This window comes from Scylla paramamosain, chromosome 14 (genome assembly GCF_035594125.1).
Source record: "Scylla paramamosain isolate STU-SP2022 chromosome 14, ASM3559412v1, whole genome shotgun sequence".
NCBI lineage: Eukaryota > Metazoa > Arthropoda > Malacostraca > Decapoda > Portunidae > Scylla > Scylla paramamosain.
In genome coordinates this window covers 25242320-25259922 of record NC_087164.1, presented here as the reverse complement: position 1 = coordinate 25259922, position 17603 = coordinate 25242320, and the positions used below count along the sequence as shown (strand labels likewise).

At 36.8% G+C, this 17603-nt stretch overlaps 2 protein-coding genes across 4 annotated transcripts in view; one reads left to right on the top strand and one right to left on the bottom strand.

The window, feature by feature from the left end:
* Positions 1 to 4123, top strand: part of LOC135107059 (uncharacterized) — a 34959-nt gene extending 30836 nt beyond the window's left edge. The window contains exons 2-4 of the mRNA XM_064016662.1: positions 211 to 462; positions 1536 to 2027; positions 3371 to 4123. Coding sequence (XP_063872732.1) covers positions 211 to 462; positions 1536 to 2027; positions 3371 to 3607 — 981 coding nt within the window. The 3' untranslated portion in view covers positions 3608 to 4123. The remainder of the gene's footprint in view (positions 1 to 210; positions 463 to 1535; positions 2028 to 3370) is intronic.
* Positions 4124 to 5840: 1717 nt separating this feature from the next.
* On the bottom strand, positions 5841 to 16688 carry LOC135107061 (transmembrane protein 70 homolog, mitochondrial-like). 3 transcript variants are annotated; one of them, XM_064016669.1, is made up of 9 exons: positions 16492 to 16688; positions 14311 to 14407; positions 13686 to 13739; positions 13013 to 13121; positions 11050 to 11242; positions 10100 to 10215; positions 9643 to 9772; positions 6874 to 7053; positions 5841 to 6169 (listed from the first exon to the last, which is right to left on the bottom strand). In XM_064016669.1, exons 4-9 carry the CDS (start codon positions 13117 to 13119, stop codon positions 5981 to 5983), a joined length of 915 nt encoding a protein of 304 aa, XP_063872739.1. In that variant the 5' UTR covers positions 13120 to 13121; positions 13686 to 13739; positions 14311 to 14407; positions 16492 to 16688; the 3' UTR covers positions 5841 to 5980. The 3 variants fall into 3 exon arrangements, with proteins under 3 accessions (XP_063872739.1, XP_063872740.1, XP_063872741.1); XM_064016670.1 differs by lacking the exon at positions 13686 to 13739; XM_064016671.1 differs by lacking the exons at positions 13013 to 13121; positions 13686 to 13739; positions 14311 to 14407; positions 16492 to 16688 and adding an exon at positions 12887 to 12992.
* Between the last annotated feature and the right edge of the window lie 915 nt (positions 16689 to 17603).

Below are 17603 nucleotides of genomic sequence, written 5' to 3'. Positions count from 1 at the left end.
AGAGAGAGAGAGAGAGAGAGAGAGAGAGAGAGAGAGAGAGAGAATCAACTGATATTAAAAGATATACGCCCTTTGTCATTGAAAGTTAGGCTTCATACATAGAAAGTTTACTTATAACATAACTTATTTCTTACTGAAACTTAGATATCATCATAAATAAATACAAGAACAGTATGTCTCACCTGTGCTTTTCTTTTCCCTTCGCCCCAGGAGACCCAGGAGGAAGTGGAGGTCCTTGGGGAAGTGCTGGTGCAGCGGCCGGCAGTGCTGGTATCCGGGGCGCTGGTGCTGTTGGGCGTGCTGGACTGCATCGTGAGTCTGGCCTGCGTCGCCGTCTGTGTCAAGGAGGCGTGTGGGCTGAACTCCAAGGGTGCTGTGCGAGTCCAGGGTCTGTCTGAGGGCCATAACCGAAAAGAAAGATTGTACCGCTGGCTGGGACAGCAAAAGACCATCTTCCCCATTGTAAGTCTTTTTCGTGTATCCTAAATGATCAAACCAAGCCCCAATAAAAAAAATATATAAATCCTATGAAGTAATTCCTTTAGTCTTCGTTATATATATATATATATATATATATATATATATATATATATATATATATATATATATATATATATATATATATATATATATATATATATATATATATATATATATATATACGAGTATATATATATATATATATATATATATATATATATATATATATATATATATATATATATATATATATATATATATATATATATATATATATAATATGCGAGTACTAAGGACTTTATACGGAACATCATCTGCTGCAGGTTGAGTGATATAATGCAAAAATCGTGTACTACAAGAGTTCTAATCCTTCCGTGATAGTTATTTAAGCCTATTACCAACTCATGAGGTTTCTGATACAAAAGTTCCAGTTACTTTCACTGTAATGGCATGGAATTTTCGAATCCCCCCTGGGTTTGGTCATTACTTGCTTCACTTAACTTTCTCTATAATGAGCAGTTTTCCACCCAATTTCAAGCGTGAAGTACTCAGTCTGTAATTTTGTTTTCTACAGATTTCTGACACACACACACACACACACACACACACACACAATACACTACCCATGCGCGCGCGTGTGTGGACAATGAAAAAAAACATCTTAAATAAAACTGTACTGTGTGACAACAGGCAGTGTGAGAAAATTATCTAGGCAGGACATCATTTTGTCTCATTGTGGGAATAAAAACCGAAGAGTGTTCCCCACTCCCATTCCCCGTCTATTTCAAATTTAATTGCTTTTTACGACTCACAGGGACTACGATGGCAGTACTCTTCCAATCCTGCCGCTGAGTGTGTCCCGGCCACTGGTGGAAAATATTTTCATTGGGTGTCAGAAGTTATAAGGAAAATTAAATCTAAAATTTACATAGCTTTTAAAACTTATTATAAATTGCAAGGAAATGCCGAATGTTTACCTCATGAACCTTTAAGAATGTGCAATGCAGTTTTTTCCTTGCTTCAAGGGCAAAATATGACCTAATCCCACATTTCAGGGTTCCACTCAGGGGCCTCCAAGAGGAGTGTCATCCATCTCCCAGTTCGTGCCACTTTCCTCATCAGACTCCTCCTCTTCGGCCACACCAAGAAAGGCCCTGAGCGACCCAACATCTCCTTCCTCAACTCTTCCTTCCTCTACCTCCCACAAGATACATAAACTCGGCAAGAACACATCTGCACCCTCACACATCTCTTTTAAGACTGAACAAACATCTGTCCCATCCATTCTTAAGCCGTCTGCTCTCCCCATCCTCAACCATGGCTCCCACTCCCTTCCTCCTCCAACGACATATCTCCCCACCACCAAACACCAGCACCTCTATCCTTATCCTCAAGACCACCGCCATTCCATGCACTCACAGATACCCATGCCCTACCCACACCAAGCTTATCAACACCACTTCCCACCACATGCAGCACACCCTTCCCTTTACTATCCACACTTAATGACTCCAATGATGCCTGCTTCTCAACATTCAATGGATCAGGTAACATGTTTCTTAGTTCTACATAAAGATTCAGACATTATTCAAATTCATGAAAAGAATTTAAGAATTGCATTGTGTCCTTATGCTTCAACTCACATGCATTCATTTAGTTTCTAATGTTGTAGTTATGCCTGTTACTATACTAGCCAAGAACTCCTTCATTTTATAGAAAGTGTCAAAATCTTTCAAGGTCTAACTCCCCTCGTGACTTCTGGCACCTAGCCAAAAACATCTCTAATAACTTTGCTTCTTCATCTTTCCCTCCTTTATGTCAACCTGATGGCACCACTGTCATCTCATTTATTTCTAAAGCTGAACTCTTTGTTCAAACCTTTGCTGAAAATTTACCTTGGATGATTCAGGGCTTGTTCCTCCCTCTCCTCCACTTTCTGACTACTTATTGCTATCCATTAAAATCTTTCACAATGATGTTTTCCATGCCCTCATGAACCTGATGGGGTTCCTCTTACTGTTCTCCAAAACTAAACCTCCATGTTTGCACCAGCTCAAACTCTTTCAACTCTGTCAATCAACATCTATCTTTCCTTCTTGCTTTAAGTTTGCCCACATTCAGCCTGTTCCTAAAAAAGGGTAACCATTCTAATCCCTCAAACTACCATCCTATTCCTTTAATCTGCCTATCTAAAGTTTTTGAATCTATCCTCAACAGGAAGTTTCTTAAACATGTATCACTTCATAACCTTCTATTTGATTGTTAATATGGGTTCTGTCAAAGCCACTCAACTGGTGATCTGGCTTTCCTTACTGAGTCTTGGTCATCCTCTTTTAGAGATTTTGGTGAAACTTTTGCTGTTGCCTAAGACATATCAAAAGCTTTTGATAGAGTCTGGCACAAAGCTTTGATTTCCAAACTACCCTCCTACAGCTTCTATCCTTCTCTCTGTAACTTCATCTCAAGTTTCCTTTCTGACTGTTCTTTTGCTGCTGTGGTAAACGATCACTGTTCTTCTAAATCTATTAACAGTGGTGTATGTGTGTGTGTGTGTGTGTTTAAATCTTTATCTGTTACAATAGTTATTTATATATTCATTTTTCTCTCCTGGATGTGTAAGTAATACAGACCTAATTCAAAATTGCACTATTTAGCCATTGGGATGATTGGAACAAGATTCATTATGAGAAGAACAAACAGGGTAACTCCTCAGGATTCATGCACATAGGGAATTTTAGTGTGGGAAACGGGATCTTCACCAGGGAACATACCAACATATTAATGATCCATTATACCAATCACTCTTACTGCATAACTCTGGAACATGATTATCAGTTTTAAGATACATGTCCATTTGTGGAAACTAATTGCCCTGACTGGAATCTTTCAGGAACACCATCAACGAACAAGTAAGAAGAAAGAGGGTAGAAAGCACAGGGAAAAGAAAGAAAAACATGAAAAAAGAAAGCACAAGAAGGCCAAGAAAGAGCTGACAGATGAACAGATAGAACGTACCTACACTGGTCTTGACAGGGAGCTGGCAGAGGAGTTCATAGATAACACAATGGAACCTGGACTCTCCATTCAACGGGCTTTCAGCAACAGTTTCGAACAGGACTCCTTTTAGGGATTTTCAACAATGAAATGACTACTAATACTTATTATGTAAGAAATCAAAAACACATGTAGCTAACATGAATATTTTGTTATTCATCTTTGTGAGGTAGATTATAATACTGAGTGGTTTCTTGTATTTGAGAACATATTGGTTAAGTGCCATAATGTTTGTATAGTTAATACATTATCTGGTGCTTTTATGGCAGTTCTGTATGTCATGTAAATACTCGTATGTACTGAGAGCACCTCATGTACTGAGGCTAGGGTTGGCCATCCTTCTGGCAACTTTAGGAAAGTTATTTCACAACCTTCATCCTCTGTCTACTTTTGTAGTAAATTCAACACTAAAATGTAAGCAATACTAAAACTGTTTTGTATAATTTTGTATCATTTCAAGTTTATAAAATACCACAATATATGCATTTTGTTTTGCATACATTCATTATTGCTCAAGATGTATGCAACATATCATATTGTAAATATTGCATGATGTACATACCAAACATAATACAGTATACTAAACCATGTTTTGTTTTTATCTAAAGTAAATAGATTATAGAACCATGGAATATAGTCATCATTTTATACATAAAATTAGAGGGCAATTATACATTTCCTGTTAAAGAAGCACTTTCATCATCATCACCATTATGAAAGGCTTCATACATCATTGCATTGCATAGTCTTGAAGCCTCCACACCCATCATATCAAGATTCCTTTGGAAACAACCAACTTTTGTCAGATCCCTAAATCTTCACATAATCACTCTATACTATCTCCTTAATATTCCACAAACACCTCAGTCTCCCTCTTTTTATCATGAAATTAAGACAACCAGCTCTCTTTGCCATCAAACTAAGATGACCAGCTCAGTCTCTCTCTCTTTGCCACCAAATTAAAACAACCAGCTCAGTCTATCCTCTTTGCCACCAAACTAAGATGAAGACAACCAGCTCAGTCTCTCTCTCTCTCTCTCTCTGTCACCAAATTAATACACTAAACTCCAGAGCTAACCTGTTAACTTACGTTTTATTAATGCAAATCTGCAAATTTGAGCACAGCCTTCTATGGCTGCAAATATGAAAATTTGAAATTGTAGGTCAGTAACTGCAAATCTTAATAGCATTTGTATCTCTTCAGTACCATAAAATCAGTTTAATTTTATTCTGGATACCATAAGAGAATTTCATTATAGGTTTAGAATTATACCTTATGATCAACTGTACTAAACTTGTTTGGTTGGTTGGAATAGAGCATGTCATATAGCTCATCAGTCACAAAAACAACCAAAAAATGTTACAGTTGTTAACACAAAAACAATGGTTGGACAAGTTAGCATAGGTAAAGATACTCCTATAAATGCGAAATTACTAATTCTGTAAAGATCATGCTTCCACTTTTGCTGAATTTCCAGTTAGCATAAGTGGTTGTAGAAATGGGTAGCTTGACTAATGCTGACCCTACACAATCAATATTATTGTGCAATATTCCATATTGCACAATATTATTGACAATGAAGGGGTGGTATTGAAGAATGACACAGTATATTGAAGACATCAAAAAGAGTTTGATATTTTATTGCACAATAAAAATGAGTCAATATATTGTGTCAATAATATTGATCGTGTAGGGTCCACTTAACTCACACGTTCACTACAAGTTCAACATCAAGCCCCCTCTGGGTAATTCCTTGGAGGATGACCATAACAAAAATGTCCCTAGATTGCTTGTAAAAAGATAACACTAACTGGCACAAACAAAAATTTGTGGGTTGGTGTAAAGTAAATCCACTCTTGAAATCCTAAATGCAGAAAAATCAGTATGATTGTGGAAATATGGATATGTGAACCAATCTTCAACATAACAGTTAGCTCACCACTGTTTCTATAAACTTTTTCCCAACCACTATAAGCAGTGGTTAGCTCATTCACAGATAAACAGAATTACCTCAACCAAAACAGTGCAGAATAGGATATATTATGATCCTACTCCTTCCAGCACTGCCATCACCACAACAGCCTTGGCAGAACAGGTGGGTTAGGGAAACAACATAATCACACATGAACTACTGAGAAAAAGTAAAATTTTGTATGCACACCACAGAACCAGTAACACTTTATCATGAAATGAAATGAAGATCTATGCCCTAAACAAGCATGAGAAGAGATGAGTAGATAGTTAAGATGATCCCTTTCATAAAAAAAAATCATACTCTAAATTTTAGGTTATAATAACAATATGCTCAAATTATCCACACTTTTACTTTTAAAATATCTATGCTGTACAGGCAAAAACAATTTCATTATTTTTTTTCAACTATTTGTAAAGGATTATCTTAATGTTTTTTTTTACAAATTTACAACAGCAAAGAAGATACTGCATTCAGTCACTTTTTTCATCTTGTTCTTTAAGATGAAAATTGATAGGCTGGTCATAACCCATGAGGCGGCCGTAGTGCTCCATCTCCTTGAACATGCGCGGGTCTACAAACAGTGGTCGGTTCTTGACGAGGAACGTGGTGAACATCCCTGGTACTTCTGGTACCTTCACATCATCAACTGTAAATTTAATCTGAAGAAATACACACTTATTAGTGATACATAGTTTTTTCTTTCCAATAACACCATAAAAATATAAACATAAAAGTCTCATATTAACATCACGAACATATTTTTCAATGTGTGTGTACAGGTATCAAACAGGGCTCCAATATCTGTGCTTGTATTCAGTTAAAAGCAATTGCCTAAAATATTTTGTATATAAAATGCATCACTATGACTTGAGCATATCAGTATAATAATAGCAAAACTAAAGTAATCATAATTTAATCACAATAAAAAAAAATATTCCAGGCCATAATCAAAATCAAGTGATAATAATTTTTTTTAATCATGCCCATGTCTGTCACATGAATAATCACTCTTAATTGCTACACAGTCATTCCTCTCTCATTCAGTGCTCTCTCCACACAGTTCATCCACTCCAGGTGAGGCCTCCCTCTTAACCTTCCACCACACATATTTGACCTTGGCCAGTGTCCCTCCTAAAAGAGAGAGAGAGAGAGAGAGAGAGAGAGAGAGAGAGAGAGAGAGAGAGAGAGAGAGAGAGAGAGAGAGAGAGAGAGAGAGAGAGAGAGAGAGAGAGAGAGAGAGAGAGAGAGAGAGAGACAGAGAGAGAGAGAGAGAGAGAGAGAGAGAGAGAGAGAGAGAGAGAGAGAGAGAGAGAGAGAGAGAACCATGCAGTGACTCAAAATATCAAAGCTTGGTTTACATTACCTTTTTCTCCAAGAGGAAGAAGGAGAGTGTTGTGGCAGAGTACACATCTTTTTCTGGATCATACTCAAGGCAGGTCACATATTTCTTGGCGATCCAGTGGATGAGTAATGGAGTAACAAATGTGAAGAATCCCACAAAAGATGCCACTGCCACAAGCATGCCAGCATCAGCACCTAATTTCTGAAAAGATGGTTGTTTAATTGTAGTGTGATATAATCTACTACAATGAAACAGGTTAATACCAAGAGCACTTTCATTACCTTAGACATGAATTTAAGACTATAGTGATTTTCAATATACTTAAGTCTCTTATTCTATATGTCGCCATAACTGGCTGACATCCTCAAGAAAAGAGTAGCTGATAAAGCACCTCTTTTCTTACACACATGATGTCCATGTTTTGCAATAATTTCAAGAAAAGATAAGAAAATAAAATGTAGATTTATGGTACAACATTCAACCTACAGCAAAATTGTGAGAATAAAAGCATTTCTTCCAATTTTGTGTGTTAAGAATGTACACGAATACAAAATACTGAAAAACTTTGCAAACACTTGACGTTTCCTATTGTGTGATTGTCTAGACATACTACATGGCTGTCCTCTCATTCAACCTAAGATCTCACAGGTGTGTAATCATTTTTATTTCCAATGTCCTAATGAACAGCAATGAAATATACATGCACTGTCTAATGTTATGGTGTTATTCTTTCCTACAAAAAACACTACATTTTTATCTATTCCTCTGCAAACTTAAAATAACAAGAACAATCCCACTTTGAATCCTAGAAAAAAGGCTACCTGATTATGAACGTTTTACCATTTATTTTGTTTTACTTTAAGTAAAAACCCTATTTTGGTGAGAGATGTGATAATAGTCTACAATAATTGAAATGAGAAACAGTTAATATTGTCAAAGTGTTACAATGTATTTTTCATCTCATTCATTTTCTTTTCTATAATTCATTTTAATTGATTATCAGTATAGTCTTCATTTTGTTTTTATTAGATAGTTGTGCTTTATTTTTACATAGTTTTTTTAACTCTTTTAGAGTATTTTATGTAATCATATCATATTTCCTGGCAAGTTTTTGTTACAAGTGTTCTGTTTTAATGAGTCTTGGCATTATGTAGATCTTTTAGTTTTAACACTTACAGAGTATTCAATGTGACCATATTTTTTTCATTTCATTTTAGAGGCATTTTATTGTACATGTTTACATTTGTTAAGTTAACCATTATTGTAAATCTTGATCTCTTGCCTTAATAAGGACCATAACCTAAATTATCTATATACATCATATATCAAACTATGCATTTTTTGGTCAATAAACCTATATCTCTATCTGTGTGTGTGTGTGTGTGTGTGGTGTGTGTGTGTGTGTGTGTGTGTGTGTGTGTGTGGTGTGTGTGTGTGTGTGTGTGAAAGGATGAGGGATACAGGGAAATCCTGTTGGATACCGAATCTTCTTGGAAACTTAACCATTGCTATATATTTTTTTTTCACTTTGTCTTGTACTTTAACTTGTGCTATTACATACTGAAACACAAATGTATTGAAATAACAATAACACATAAATGCCTACCACCTAGCAGCAGTATGTAAATCTCAGGAGGGGAGGAACCTTGAAATCCGAATATCTGAACACTTCCTGGACGGGTCAATCATACTGTTTCTGAAATATTACATTTCATCTGTGCAACAAACACTGATCAGGAAATCAGAAATCCAGCAATTCCGGACCTGAGAAATAAAGGGTTATGTATATCAATGACTTATACAATATAACTTAGGTATGCTGCCAATATGTTACAAGAAAAATTATACATATGAGTATTACTTACTTAAGGCACCAAATAAAGGGTACCATGCCAGCAACTATGCCACTGCAGATCTATTGTCAGTGACACCTCGAGTTAATTTTTAAAATGAACTTTTATGGATGTAAATTACCAGTAATGTTCATACATACAATGAAATATGTATACATTAACTGATGATGAGCTTTTGTGGTCTAAGTGTAAGACTTGACTATGAAGCTAATTAGTACTAGAAGTACTTGTGGCATACTAGTACTACTAAAAAGATTAACCTCATTACAGACCACCACATTTTCTCTGCATGAATTCAACTCAAAGCCATCTATCTGGAAAAAATTACAAACACAAAATAGAAAATTAGCTCCAAGTGGCCAGGCTTTTTCAGTCATTATTTCCCCCAAAACTGGAGCCACAACACACTCTTGACAATAAAAGCTCTTATTTTCACACTACTGCTTATGGCTACTGCATGATTACAAAACTTTTATGGATCATGGAAACTCTCACTGATGATAAGGGATGAAATTCAGTCACATCTTCACATTAATTCATACACCAAAATTTATTTACATATTTTGAGAGAAAAAGAGTCCCACCAACTACTCATGGTCTTGGATAGTTTTGAGATCATATGAGAGAGAGAGAGAGAGAGAGAGAGAGAGAGAGAGAGAGGAGAGAGAGAGAGAGAGAGAGAGAGAGAGAGAGAGAGAGAGAGAGAGAGAGAGAGAGAGAGAGAGAGAGAGAGAGAGAGAGAGAGAGAGAGAGAGAGAGAGAGAGAGAGAGAGAGAGAGAGAGAGAGAGAGAAGTACAGCATAATAATCCTAGAAAGAATTAATAACTTAAATGTTATCACATCCATGCCATCATGCATCAAGGTGTTACTGGAGAGAAGAAAAACTGACTCATGTAAGTGAGGTAGTGTTTCTCTTAGCATATTAAAACACCCCACCTGATATAGCATGGGCTGTACACTAAGGCCCAAAATTGATGTAGAGAGTGAAAAAAATTTCACCATTTTTATCTGCGTGGAGAGAATACCATGGTAGATTTCCTTCCATGTACCTGGTCCAATGTCAGCACTGAAAAAAAAACATGTTTAAGAACAAAATTATTCTTGACATACTATAACAATTCACTTATTTAGGAGTATCTCTTCTAACACCTGTTACTTGGAACTTCTTCAAGGCAATGACTCTGGAGCTAGAGAGGCTCCATTAGCCTAACTTTGATTTTCTAAAGAACAGAAGCAAATAACAGTGGTGGATTGCAAAACTTAACATACTAGATTTCTGTAGCACTGTGAACAAATCGACCACTGGAGATTGCCTATGAAGAAATGAAAGACTGAGTCCCGTCATTTGTTTACCCAAGACATCCATACCAATATTTAAAAAATGAACACTCACTTGCCCTCTTGTTTATCTTCCTCCTTATTCAATGGGGAATTATGACTGGGGCTCCCTCTGCTCAGATTCCGTGACAACAGCAAACATTGAGATCTTCCACTGGTACTGCTTACCTTCTGGAAATATACAACAAAGAAAATATATCAACATTACAACAGGCCTATGTACATTTTTCTGTTCTTTTCAAAAGTAACACATGTAAATAGATTAATCTAATCTACACCCACCATATTCACTAAATATCATCACCTTTGTGTGTGTGTGTGTGTATATATATATATATATATATATATATATATATATATATATATATATATATATATATATATATATATATATATATATATATATATATATATATATATGATTTTTAAGATACACATTAAGAAAACAATAATAATATATAATAATAATAAGCATTAAGCCCTCAGAGAAATAGTAGAAACATATAGAGCATATATATATTTATGTAAACATATCCACATAGCTGTAGACACATGCCACTGGAGACTTCACCCATGCTGATAGCTATATTGACGAGTTTATATAAATGTGTTATTCATTTCCAAAATTATTGTGAAGCGTTTAATACTCTGATATTATTTTCCTGTTGATGTGTTTGAAAATCACTTTATATACTTAATATACTTAATACACTTAATATACAGCCATAAATAGATAAAAAATAGCAGTAGGCTGAGCAATATATGTTATGAAATGTTTAATCAACCTCCTGCTGTTCCTAGGTGATACTTGCCATGTTTTAATAGGAGAAACATACATTTACGACAAAATAATATCAACACAGAGACAGAATCATCCGAGACATATTCTGACTGATCTTTTACTTTCTCCTTGTTGTCACACATAGCTTTTGATGAACATTTATTTTTGTGATGGCCTATTGAGAATAAATAAATAACAGTAATAAATAATAAACAGTAAAATACCTGGCAGAGCTGAGAAAATGAAGCAGCATTCACAGGACTATATGTTTTGGGTGTCAACCTCAAAAGTAGTGCAGAAGCTTCTCGCTGCTGCCGCTGAAGAGTCCTCAGCACACCATACACAGTAGCCATGATGAAGATTGGATAATATACGCAGCTATGGGTACTGTGCTGTAGCGCACTCTTCAATCCACCCCTAGGGAGACAAAAGAAACTCAGCAAGGAAATCCATAGCACAAAAATTAAACCCACTCTCTTGTGTTCATATTGTATTTTAAGCAATGTATGTTTACATCTAAAGTGCATCCCAAAATTATTGCTGTAATTAATTGTTAAATATTTTCAGTGGTTTGCAGATTATTACCACTTATACAATGGGGTACGGTTAGTGCTCACCAGTGATCTATTTTCTCTCATGTACACATTTTATATAGTGTATGTATTCTAAAGACCATTCTTGAGTAAAAGAAGAAATAGAAGGCAAACACTATAAAACTTTATAACCATTATAAACCAAGAAAAAATGTGATCCATAATTAATACTCTTCCTTTTACATGTGTGAAGGAGGCTGATTAAGAGTAAAACTGTGTTGTTCCCTAAGAAAACAGTATAATTAAAAAACTGTTAAATGGGTAGGCCAGCTTAGTACTAGAGAAATTTCAATACTCCTTTACTGAAATGGTTAAGCTGTGGATGGGGGATAGAAGAGAGAGAGAGAGAGAGAGAGAGAGAGAGAGAGAGAGAGAGAGAGAGAGAGAGAGAGAGAGAGAGAGAGAGAGAGAGAGAGAGAGAGAGAGAGAGAGAGAGAGAGAGAGAGAGAGAGAGAGAGAGAGAGCACTTTGGAGTTTAGATAACTTGTTTTGGGCAGCAAGCTGAGCCTGTAGGGTGACTACTGCTAGAAAACTCTGGGATATGTTGCCGCCCTGCTCAAAGTGCTGTCCAGAACCTGAATGCCCGATGATATGCCGATGAGTACCATGTTAACGTCCTGCCACTGTAGGGAACTGATCGAAAAAGTATAATCCTCATTTACTTTTGTTTCCTCAAGTTTATATTTACTGCCTTTATTCCTTCACCCATAAGTTTCTCCAAACTTCCTCCAGTTCTTATACTATCTCATACTCGGTATAATTGCAGTTTCCCCCAATAAACCACACACACAGTGTCTCACGGCCTATATCACACTGCTAGGAGCATTTCTAACCCCATATTACCTTGTCGCAAACAAATAATAAGGTCGGGACGGAATTTCAAAGATTTACCTCAGTTTTTAGCTGGGATCCCGTTTCCATAGTCAATGAAAGGATAGTGAGCGTGTTCGTGTGTTTATCAATGCTGGAGTGTTAGGATAGGTTAGATTGGGATAGGTTAGGTTAAGATAGGTAAGGTTAGGTTTGGTTAGGTTACCTTAGCTTTCTGGTTGTGTTTGAATATACTAATGGTGGGGGCTCAAGGGGGGCACAGCCCCCTGGTTATAATAGGTTTTTGGTTTCTTATATTTAGGAAATTTCCTTGACTTATAGGGAAATTTCCCTACATTTTCAAAGTCTACATATCACTCGCATGTGCCCCCCCCCCCGCGCCAAAAAAAAAAAAAAAAAAAAAAAAACCCGGTTCCCCACAGGCCCCCAAGGTTGCTGGAAGGGTTGGGGGGGTGTGTGGGTAGAGATTGGGAATATTGGGTGAAATTGCAAATTTACCTCATACTCTAATCAATTACATCCATCTTTCATCACTTCTTGCCCTGACTTTTTCATCACCCCCGAACATTTCCACTAGCGGCCTTCCACAACCTCCCACTACTACCTGACATTGGAACAAGAAGCGTTTAATTAATACCTTAAGGACAGTTCAAACACTGCCTGCGATAAAACTGTTCTGTGCATAGAACATGGACTTCACAGAGAGAGAGGGAGAGAGAGAGAGAGAGAGAGAGAGAGAGAGATTCCCAATGAAAATACTCACCAACAACGCCACGTTCTAAGACGCGTGCTGTCGTCGTCAGCTGATCTTTTAGGTCTTGATCTTACAGGATGCTCAGAATTCCTCAAGCCATGCCTTTGTATCAGCATTCCTGTAGGGGGAAAAAAGAACGACAAAGAGAAAACGGCATACAGAGTCATACACTATCTATCACACCACTATTTCCTACATCCAGCACGCCACATTTTGTCCAGGAATTCTTTCACAACCTCAATCATCCTTTTATTCGTCTCCCAACACAAGAAAACACTTTTTTTTTTTTTTCATTTCTCTTCCCCTTCAAAGGTGCCACCCTAGAGAATACCAAATACACACACTCACCCACACACGTACAGCAACCCACACACATGTACAGCAATGTAAACCCCCCTAAGGAAAACGTACGAGTTTTTTTATTTATTTTTTTTGGTAATAAGAGACAATTACTCTCTTTCTCTCTAAGTAGTTAGTTGCCCCTCTGTCCTTATGTATATTGAGAGAGAGAGAGAGAGAGAGAGAGAGAGAGAGAGAGAGAGAGAGAGAGAGAGAGAGAGAGAGAGAGAGAGAGAGAGGATGGGGGGGGATCCAGTGATATAATCATTTCATACTCAAGAGAATAAAAGACAACAAGCATCTAATTATTTATTTTTTCAACTTTCACCCCCTGTTTCTATACCTTCTTCCACTATGTTGGTGGTGGTGGTGGTCTTTGTTTTTCTCTCTTCTCTCTCTACATTTGTATTTGAAAAGAAAAGGATTGTATTAGTGAATCAACGCCTATCATATGTATATCTCTATATTCACCCCCTCAACAATCCCTACTCCCTCCAGTACCTCCATGCTCGCATCCCTACACCACAACACCCCCACCCCAGACCCGGACATCTCCCACACTTGCATCTAGTATCTTCATGTATCACAACACACACTATAACACCCCTGACACGCTTCTACCATCGCAGCCCTTCACCAAAACACCAAAAAGGATCTCATATCATACTTAAAACACACCAAAACATCCCCAAAACACAGCCAATACAGACCAAGCTGTTTTCAAGAACCTTAAAACACATCAAAGTATACACATAACATCCTAAACACATCCAAAATGCAACAAAATTCCCCCTAAACACACCTAAGAGAGAGAGAGAGAGAGAGAGAGAGAGAGAGAGAGAGAGAGAGAGAGAGAGAGAGAGAGAGAGAGATCCTGTCGTATTCCTAATCATTTCATATTCAAAACAATAAAAGACAACAAGAATTTAATTAGTTATTTTTTTTCAACTTTCATCACTTGTCTCTACCTTTCTTCCACTGTCCTGGTGCTTGTGGTGGTGGCTGTAGTGGCGGTGGTAGTGGTGATGGTGTTCCTGCTTTTGTCTCGTACCTCTACATTTGTCTCTGAAAAGAAAAGGATTGTATCACAACACACGCTATAACACCCCTGACACACTTCCACCATTGCAGTGCCTCAGTACCCTCAGTACATTGTATCCCAGTATCTTTTACCTCAAGCACCCCACCTCTACCATAACACCCCCAATACTCTTCTCCAATATGCCTACGTCAAACTGAAAACACCCAAAAGCAAGTTCTATGACATTAAAACACTCGGAATCATTCCCAAACACACACAACACACACCAAACTAATATCAAGACCTTAAAACACCTCTAAACACACCAAAACTTCCCTAAAACACACCAAATGGTCTCCAAAACACCTTTAAACACATGAAAACATCCTAAACACATAAAATAAAACACCAAATTCAGTCACACACACCTAAAGCACACTAAAACACCTCAAAATATCAATAAACACATCTAAAAAACACTAAAACATCACAAAATATCCCTAAAACACATCCAAACTTTCCTAAAACACACACAAACACACTCATACCCACCCAAAACACTCCCAAACTCATCCAAAAAAAAACAAAATACACTTCAAACACACTAACTCATACAAAACAGCCCAAAACACACTTAAAACATACAAAAACACACCTAAGACATCCCAAAACACACCAGGAACGCTAAATATTGACGAGGAGACACTGGAGCCGATGGAGGTCCCGGCTCCATGATGACGTCACATGACGTCACGGAAAATTTACGTACCGTAACGGATTTCATTTTGAAATTGACCCCTCGAAAAAATGGAGCTAGGCTCGAATGCCTTATATATTCTGACTTGATAAATACTTTAATTAATATTCACAATATTACAACATCTCCAGCCTGAGTAGTATTAAAAAAATATCCAAGTGAACTATGTAAAAAATTGTTGGAATATTCTACACCATTAAAATCAGTGAAAACTCCACACAATTTCAATTTAGAGGAACCTAAAAAATTATAAAAAATCTGAACTATCTTTTCATGCAATCAAAAGTTACCTAGAACCAGAAATAATCAAATAAAACAGAAATGTGTAAAAAAAAAGTGTTGGAACCTAAACACGATTAAAAACCATTGAAAAGTTCACCCTTTTTCACTTAACAAGAGGATAAAACACTTTAAAAAATATGAACTATTTTTTTAAACGCTCTAAAGTTAGTTACAACCTGAGATAGATAAATAATAATAAAAAAATGTTATAATCACAACTTTTAACAGGACCAAAAATCATTTTAAAAGTCCATTTATTTAACACAACCGGAACGGAGAAACATTTTAAAAATGATAAACGATTTTTAGAAACAATAAAAACGTAATTATAACTTGAAATAAAAAAGTGACTTGGCGGGGTATGTAAAAATACAGCGGAAAATGAGCCTATATTTACGTGAAAAAACAACACTAAATCCAACGTATTTACGCAATACAAGCAAGGAAAACACTTCGAAAGCAACTACATATTTTTATAAACCATAAAAACACACTATACAAGCCACATAAAGAAGTTAAGAAAATATAAAAAAAATACTGGAACAGACAGGTGCGGACATGTAGCGATCCATCACGGCGGTCCTCCTTGGCTGGCAAGAAGGCCTCTGTTTTAAGAATTATTCTTTCATCACACCAAAACTATGCAATTGCGGACATATCTAGCTAGCGGATATGAAAGCTAAGTGATGTTTCTCCACTTTGTTACATGTTTGGCTTAAATAAGTGAGAGATGAGGCAGATATATGGGGATATATGAAGGCAGGCTGCCCCTACCGCTACTGATAACATTGACATTGATATTTTCCTTTATTTTTTTTTAATTTGTTGTTGTTATTTCATTGGTATTTTGTCCTGCATCTTACGAACGTGTGTAGCACCGCGGAATGTTGAGTCAGATAAATATATTCCCAACAAGTAGAAAATATGTAAAATATGAAGCTTAAAAATAAACAGTAAGGAAAACAAAATCACCTGACCGACCTGTGTTGTTGTGGGTGACAGGGAGTCATTATAAAGGACAATTCTATCAGAGTTATCGCCTTCTGCAACAAACTACCTGGCTGGACAAGTGGTGGGTATGTCACTTACCAATGTTAGCCTTGTTAGCACTCATGAGCGGCTGTGAGGCCTCCCAGGCACCTCCCAGTAGGCACCAGGCTTGCACCAGCACACTCACGCAGCCCCATGTTGCTGTCTTGTTCAGCGAAAATCCAAGTTAAATAAAGCAGCAGCTCAAGGCACTTCTAACACAGACGCTTCTCTCAAGTCTACTACGTTTCAATTTCACTCTAGTCTCCACCAGAGAGCGCACGGGAACTACACACCCATACAAATCCACAAAACAATTTTATGTTTTAAATAACAAGCACTAACTACTCTCATATCAAACTGAAGTAATACAAAAATAAATAAAATGAAATATAAACGTGAAATACTAAACTCTAAGTCATTATAACTGTAATTGTCAAATTATCTACTTATTAGTAATTCAAGCGTCAAATTCAAAGTGGACCTGGCTTGGCTTACACTGTGCAATGTCTTGTCCCTTGTGTGGCACAATATGAAGTCATTAACAAGCTTGTGTGACTTGAAGCCTCGCATTAATACTGTGTTATCTCTCTACTTATCATCATTAAGTCTTTAGCATTTTGCATTAAAAACAACAATAATTCCCAAAAGACAAACATGTACGTACAACAGAGATTACCAAACTGCAGCTCATAGTCCCCAGGGGTGTCATCAGCCTTTCTCTGTCAGTCATGGAGAGTTCACCTGCTTGCATTGTATATAGATATGTTTTTTTTTTTTTTTCTGCTGTGATAAATCTTTTAAATGTATCTGCTTATTCAAAAATTATTGTGTTTATGTGGGTCTTGTGTGTTTATGTGGGTTTTGTGGGTCATGGTGGGTGTGCTACTTAAAGGGGTCAGGTGCTGGAGAAGTCTGGGAAACTCTCATGTACAAATGACTCTGCGTATTTCAAGTCACATAAGTCTCCCATAAAAACTAAAAAACAAACCTTCGTTTTCTTTCAAGAACGTAAAGATTTTGGCAGGAAATAGTTTTTTTTTCTTTTCTCTCCCCCTTCAAAGGTGCCACCCTAGAGAATACCAAATACACACACTCACCCACACACATATACAGCAATGTAACCCCCCTGAGGGAAACGTACGTGTGTGTATGTGTGTGTGTGTGTGTGT